The sequence below is a fragment of the Dictyostelium purpureum genome (assembly GCF_000190715.1).
Source record: "Dictyostelium purpureum unplaced genomic scaffold DICPUscaffold_63, whole genome shotgun sequence".
Taxonomy (NCBI): domain Eukaryota; phylum Evosea; class Eumycetozoa; order Dictyosteliales; family Dictyosteliaceae; genus Dictyostelium; species Dictyostelium purpureum.
The window spans coordinates 96,667-104,201 of record NW_003519400.1 but is presented as its reverse complement, the minus strand read 5'-3'; the positions used below and the strand labels follow the sequence as shown (position 1 = coordinate 104,201).

Below are 7,535 nucleotides of genomic sequence, written 5' to 3'. Positions count from 1 at the left end.
TTCTTTTAATGCCATGTATTTAATTTTAAACTACTCTCGCTATTTTTTTTTCATTGGCACTTTTTTACATTTTCTTTATTTGGATTTGAAATATAATAAAAAATCTATAAAATGAATACTATATATATTTTTTTTTAAAATAAAAAAAAGATATTTTTTTTTTCAAAAAAGTTAAAAAAGATATTTGTATTTATTTTTTTACTTTTTTTTTTTTTTTTTCTAATTTTTTAAAAAATAAGAGTTTTTCATTAATAACTATTTTTTAAAATAACATTTTCTGTATTTTTTATTTAAAAAAAATAATATTTAGTTTTTTTTTTTATTTGTGTTTATAAATATTTATTTATTTTTTGATGGTTTAATTAAATATTGATTAAAATGAATTAATTTTAGAAATAAATAAAATCTTTTAATAAATAAAAATGATTGATTAAAAGGTCCCTCCCTTTTTAAATTTTAATAAAAATGTATAAAAAAACTTTCCATAATAACTATCAATAATACCCGATCAAGTATATTATTCGTATGCTTTGTCAAAAAAAACTCTAGCATCATAAAATTTTTCTTTGTAAAATTGAAATTGGCCAATTCACACAGAACAATCAGTACTACTTGGACGTTTTATCGCCATCATAGTTTTCGGAAATCCAGTCATTTAACAAATTTGATTTATGAAATAGTTCTTCTAATGATGCTGTCATACCCCTCCACTGCTGTTCTTTCTTTGTTGTTGATGATGATGTGGCGGATGGGGATAATGAGATAAATGATGGTGGAGTTGGATGTGGTGAGGAGGGTGGAGTCATAGGTGCACCTGGTATTGATGCGGGCGTTGATTGTGTTAATACCAAGTTTGGGGAAGATGATGAAGATGAATAGTTTGATAATAGATATTTAATTAGTTTGCCTTTTATAGTACCTCTTATGATCCATCTATTTAAAAATGTTTGGTGTTCTATATCTACATCTGCATTTGTTTCTAATTGCTCTAAAATAATTCTTTGATGCTTAATTGCTATATTTTTTCAAAGTCATCTAATGAGAATTTTAAATTTGTGCAAACATCAATGACCAAATCAATAATTAATTTTGATTGCTTTAAAGTTGATTGTTTATTCCATTTGATGAATTTTAAATTATATATTTATATATATTTATAATTTAATTTTGCTTTTAAATAGAATTTATGAAAGGCGATAGAATGCTTACAATACTTTCACCCTTAGCCAATACTATGGGGGAGGAGAATACAGATTCGTGGTTTGACTTATTATTGGTCTGAAAAAATTGCAATCATTATCATAAATATATAAGAAATTGTCTTATATAGTTTATTTTATTTTCATATTAATAAGGTTTATCTAGTTTTTCAATTCCTAAAAACAATTAATTGGAAAAACAATTTCTAATTTTTTCACCAAACCAACCTTCATCAAAAATAAATAAATAGAAAAATCAATATGGATATAGTGTCTAATTATATGGTAGATTCTCACCAAAAACAATATAAATATGAAAGAATTTTACATTATTGAAAGATAAAATAAAATAAATAAATAAAATTATAATTTAAATTTATTAAAAAAATTTCCTTTTTTTTTTTTTAATTAATGGTTTAAAAATTTCTTATTTAAATTTTTCACAAGTTCCATTTCATAAATAGTATATCGTGTATAATTTTTAACAATCAATTAAATAATGAGTGAATATTCTCTTTTTAGATAACATTACATATTTTTTAATAATCTTTTTTTAAATCTAATAAATAATAAATATTTAAATTATAAAAAATACTTAACATTTTTTCACTATATTTAATTATTTATTTTTTACCTCTGTTAATAATCTAATTAATTTTAATTTTTTTCTTTTTTTGTATTTCTTTTTTTTTAAAATGAAAAAGTTAATCAGTTGTTTTGGGTATCATTTTAAAGCAAATTTAATGAAATTTTCATTTCAAAAAATATTGTAAATCAAAATACTCAATTTAAAAATGATATACAATAATAATAATATATATTCGAATTAAAAAAATAATTTTATTATATATAAAAAACTTAACCCCAATTCTAAACACTACTCCATTTTAAAAATTTTTTTTTTCTTTAAAAATTTAAATTTTTTTTAATTTTTTTTTTTTATTGATTATAAATTATAAATTATAAATTTACAAATAATTTTTATTTTTTCTGCCATATTATAAAACAATTATCAATATAAAATAAAATTATTTAAAAATTAAAGTTAACAAATTCAAAGTCAAACTTCAATTTTTCAAAGATTTTATTCCAGTCTTTTGCGTTCCGCCAAACCCATCCCAGCCCAAGCAAGTCTAGTCTATTCCGTCCAGTCTTGTTCAATTTTTCACACACCTTTTTATTTTTACACACACCTTTTTATTTTTTTTCAATTTATTTTATTTTATTTTTTACTTTCACATTATTATAATTTTTCCCACTTTTTTGCATAATAATAATAATCTTCAAATCATTTCTCTACCACTTTCACAATAGCTTTGGTTTTAAAAATGATTCAAATTATTATATTATTTTTAATAACTTTTGTATTAGTTGTTTATCTTAAATGTTTTTCACCTTTAAAATTATATTGTAAAAAAAACAAAAAAAACACCAAAAATAATAATAGCAAAGGCACCTATTCACACAATACCCCATCACCACAATATGCTGTCTCTTTAACATCCTATCTTGAACAAAGACTACGTCAAGAATCTACCTATCCATATGTAGCCCAAAATAGCCCACCAGTTCAACATTCCCAATATTATAACCAACCACAACAAAGTTTTATGAATTCACCTGCACCACAATCATTCAATTCCCCACCAATTCAAAAATCACAATATTTTTATAACCAACCACAAAAAAATTATATGTATTCACCTGCACCACAATCATTCAATTCCCAACCATTTCAACAATCACAATACTATTATAACCAACCACAACACAGTTATATGTATTCGCCTGTACCACAATCATTTAATTCCCAACCAGTTCAACAATCAAGATATTATTATAGCCAACCTCAACAAATGCATAATAGATACTAATGCCCCAAATTCGCTATATGATCCACTTGATAGTCCATTTTATGTAGAAAAACATCAACAACAAGGATCAGGCTATAGTACTACAGGTGCACCATCATAATATCAACAAAATTTTAAAACTGAGGGAAATTACATTTTCACAGGCAAACAACAATCATTTACTTCACCGCAACAATCTTATAGTAAACAATCATCCGTTTATCATCAATAAATCAGGATCATGTCATTCAATAGGTGTATCAATATCATCCAATATCCCAAAACCACAGTACAGTAATGTTAAAGAACCATCTTTCGAAATATTTGATGAGAATAGTGGGAATGGATTACACACTTCATAAAGCTTTGTTTTATAATATAATCATCGTGGGAATAAAAATAACTGATTACAATAATATTTATTTTACAAAATACAATAATCTCAAAATAAACCAAGGTAGATACAGCAAAAAACAACTATAACAATACAGAATATATATATAAAAGCACTCAAACAAAGTAAGTAAATTTAAAACAGCCCCATTTATATTTAGAAAAAAGGAAAATTAAATATGAATTACTAACAATAAATTTAACATTTTATTACCAACAATTTAAAGTTATTAGTTGCATTAGGAAAATTAGAGGAATCAATTTAAGTTAGTAAATATCATTAGTATCCAAAAAAATAGTAAATTTCACCTGTGAAGAGGGACATATAGACATCTATTTACAATAAGTAAAATGGTGCATTTAGTTAAAAATTTAAAAATAGGTTCATTTAAATTAAATATTAGATAGTTCAGATAGTTTCAAATACAGTCATTCTGTTGTATATATTGTAGTAGGTAATCTAATACTAGGTATGTATTTCAGACTTTTAATTGTTTATAAGGAAAATTTTCATCAAACTAATTTTATATAATTTTTTTAATGTTAGATTCAGTTACCAAATTAGATGAATGGCATATGAAACTGTTATAGTGGCATCACCCAGTTAACATATAGAATTCTCACAAAGCTGTACTAACCAAGTTACAACCAATTGTTTAGAAACATATAATTCAAAAATATATTAAATTATAAGAACAATAAACTACAATCAGCTCCACCTTTGTGTTTTAGAATCATTTTAAACCAATAATAACCAAGTACAATAAATAATCAAATTAAAAAAAGATTCAGTTATACAAATAAATATGAAAATAATTAAGTCGAAGTTTTTCAACCTATTAACTATTTGAAGAATATCATTATATTTACCCTGGCCAAGTATTTATAATTGAACTCAAATAGTTTGAATGATTTTGAAAACTGAAGTAAGCAAAACTGTCACAATGGTTATAATATAAAATATATTTTGAAATATGGTTCTCAAAGAAATTAGGGTTCAAGTTTAACAAATAGGAATAATATTATTAAACTATAATTATAGAAAATTAATGAAATAAATTAAATAAAATTAATATAATAAATAGAATAAATAAAATAAATTATAAAAAAATAAAAAAACTAACAAGATATAGTTATATATGTATGAGGGATGATAAAAATGGAAAAATTTTTTATATAAACTATTATTTTATTTTTTTTATTTTTTTATATATATTTATTAATAAAATAAATATTATTCTTAAAATTATTTTATTTAAAATTTTTATCTTTTAAATAATTAGTTATTTAAAATTTGTTTAATTTCTGATTTTGATAATTTCATAGTTGGTTTTAAGGTAAAAGCTAAATCTTCTGGTAATGGACAGTAGTCAGTGAAAAGTGGACCAGATTGAATACCACGACGTGACATATCACATGAAAAGGCACCAATTCTTGGGAGAGCTGAAGTGACAGAGTTGGTACCTTGTGAGGACCATAATCTTTCAGCAACACCGATTGCTCTTGGCCAAACTCTAACATCCCAATTAACTTCACTAACTTGTTCAGCAAACATAGCAGCTTCACCACCAATAATGTTTTGGGCATTTGAGGTAATACCATTGACTGGATCAGCATTGTAGAAATCTTGCCATGTATCTTGCCATTCGTAGTGAGTGTTACCATCTGGTACTTGTTTATCTAAATACCAAGCGAATGAAACAATTGATTTATAACCACTGTTAAGAATACCTTGAAGGTCTGCACCTGAGCTCCAAACTTGAACAACAGTATCTGGGGATAATTGTACACCATAGTCGATTGGATCGTTCCAAGTCATCTTAGTACGATTAATTACTTTCATAGTAACATCGAGACTATAAATTAATAAATAAATAAATTAATAAATAAACATTAAAAATAAACATTAATATAAAAAAAATAATATCTTACTTATTTTCAAAATATTGGAAGGCATCGGTAGTGGAGAAACCCATTTTTTCCATCCATGAAACCATATTTTGATCTTCATTCCAACAACCAGTAACAAGTTCATCACCACCAGTATGGAAATGTTGATCTGGGAAAAGTGGGGCGATTTCACTGAAAAAGTTTTGAAGGAAAGTTAAGGTATTTGGATTAGAGATATCTAATGGAATGTTATTAATATTGGCAGCGTAATCTGGACAAGTGCATGTTAACTCTGGATAACCAACACCCCAAGCAGCGGCATGACCTGGAATATCAAACTCTGGAATAACACGAATACCATAGGTTTTGGCATAGGCTACAACCTCTTGGATATCATCATGTGAGAAAACAGCTTTTGGACCAAAGGCAGCTTGGGTTAAATCTGGATAGGTTGTTGATTCTACAGCAAATGATTGAGCATCAACTAAATGCCAATGCATAGTGTTGAATTTGTTGTAACCTAAAGCATCGATGATGTGAAGAATGAAATTCTTTGTAATGAAGTGACGTGCACTATCGACCATGATACCTCTCCATGGGTATCTTGGGTAATCAACGATTTGAGCACATTGGATTGAATAGGTGTTACTGGTAACATCATAGACAATCATTTGTTTGAAAGTTTCTAAACCTCTCATAGCACCATAGATTGTATTTGACTTTAATTCAAGGGAACCTTGTGCAATATTTAATGTGTATGATTCATCAATACCTAATTGAAGGGTTTCATCATCACTATTAATTGAAACTGATAAAGTGATTTTATCTGAAGTTGAACTTGTGTTGGTGAATGGGAAGAAAAGATTTAAATATCTTTCAACAGCAATATTGAATGTGGTCGATTGGATACTTGGTGAAATTGAAATTGATCCTGGTGATACTGAAACATAACAGTTATTGGTTAAGGTGATTTGTTGTGGATATGGTACAACATTTTGTCCAAAAACACAAACTAAACCTAATAATGATAAAATTAAAATAATAATTTTATTCATTTTTATTTATATATGTAGTGCTATAACTAAATAAAAAAAATAAAAAAAATAAAAAAAATAAAAAAACTTTTTTTTTATTTTTAAAAATTTTTTTATTTTTTTAAAAACTAAAAAATTTTATTTTTTTAAAATTTTTATTTATTATTTTAAAATATAAATTTACCAAATTTTGGATATTTAATTTGGTATTTTCGAAAATTCTATCCTGGTTACTTTTTTGCAAAGAAAAATAAAAATATCAAAAAAAAAAAAATAAAAAAAAAATAAAAGATATTATTTGTTACTTAAGATTATCTTTATTTTATAAATTATAAAATAATTAGATTTTTATTTTTTTAATTTTGTTTGATTTTTTTTTAAAAATATTAATTTATAAAAAATTATAACTAAACAACTTAAAAAAGTTATTAAAGTGATAATAATACCATCGAAAAAGGTTGGAATCAATTCGATTATACTTGATTTAATAATTATTAAAGCTAACAACTGAGCAACATTTGTTAAGTTTTCTAAAGAAAAGGACAAAGCATTTTTGTTTGGATAAATCATATACTGAGCTGATGAATATAAAATTTGAATTGATACAACAATCGAGAGGAATTCTGAGGAGCTGTAAAGAAAAGATATTGAAAGATATGGATATAGAATATTCTTTATAATTACAACCAATGACCACCACTTAAAACCTTTTCTGTAGTGTCTAGTATTTCTAAATACTCTATAGAGTGTTGTTGAAAAGAATGGTCCATTTTTGGTTTTGAATACCATTGGATAAAAGCAAATATAGGCCACTACTAACGGTAACAAAAATATTACAAGGAATAAAACTACAATACTAACAGAGAAGAAAAGAATTTGTAAAGGTGTTGATAAGAATGGTATGGTGAGATCAATTGACAATAATTTTTGATTTGCAATGGTCTTGGGTATTATAAGAGATAGTAAATTGAATAATAGTGGTTGAAGTATGATTAAATATAAATTCCATGCTACTCTAAGACTATTTTCAGATCCATAGTTTCTGGAATTTATGTGTCTTCTTAAATTTCTTCTTATAGTATTGGGTATCTTATTTGAAAGCTTTGGAGATAATCTGAGGAAAAATAAAATTAATTTTGCACTTATATTTGATAAGCCAACTAAAT

General features: G+C 24.9%; 3 protein-coding genes across 3 annotated transcripts; 1 reads left to right on the top strand and 2 right to left on the bottom strand.

Moving 5' to 3' along the window:
- Nucleotides 1–608: 608 nt before the first annotated feature.
- DICPUDRAFT_77096 (uncharacterized protein) lies at nucleotides 609–1,801 on the bottom strand (the record flags this gene model as incomplete). Its single annotated transcript, XM_003286135.1, has 2 exons — nucleotides 609–1,015; nucleotides 1,795–1,801. 2 exons carry the CDS (start codon nucleotides 1,799–1,801, stop codon nucleotides 609–611), a joined length of 414 nt encoding a protein of 137 aa, XP_003286183.1.
- A 726-nt stretch (nucleotides 1,802–2,527) lies between these two features.
- On the top strand, nucleotides 2,528–3,073 carry DICPUDRAFT_77095 (uncharacterized protein; the record flags this gene model as incomplete). The annotated part of the gene is made up of 1 exon (XM_003286154.1): nucleotides 2,528–3,073. The coding sequence occupies one exon, from the start codon at nucleotides 2,528–2,530 to the stop codon at nucleotides 3,071–3,073; it is 546 nt and encodes a 181-aa protein (XP_003286202.1).
- A 1,651-nt stretch (nucleotides 3,074–4,724) lies between these two features.
- Nucleotides 4,725–6,390, bottom strand: DICPUDRAFT_30528 (uncharacterized protein; the record flags this gene model as incomplete). The annotated part of the gene is made up of 2 exons (XM_003286134.1): nucleotides 4,725–5,301; nucleotides 5,378–6,390. 2 exons carry the CDS (start codon nucleotides 6,388–6,390, stop codon nucleotides 4,725–4,727), a joined length of 1,590 nt encoding a protein of 529 aa, XP_003286182.1.
- Nucleotides 6,391–7,535: the final 1,145 nt, after the last annotated feature.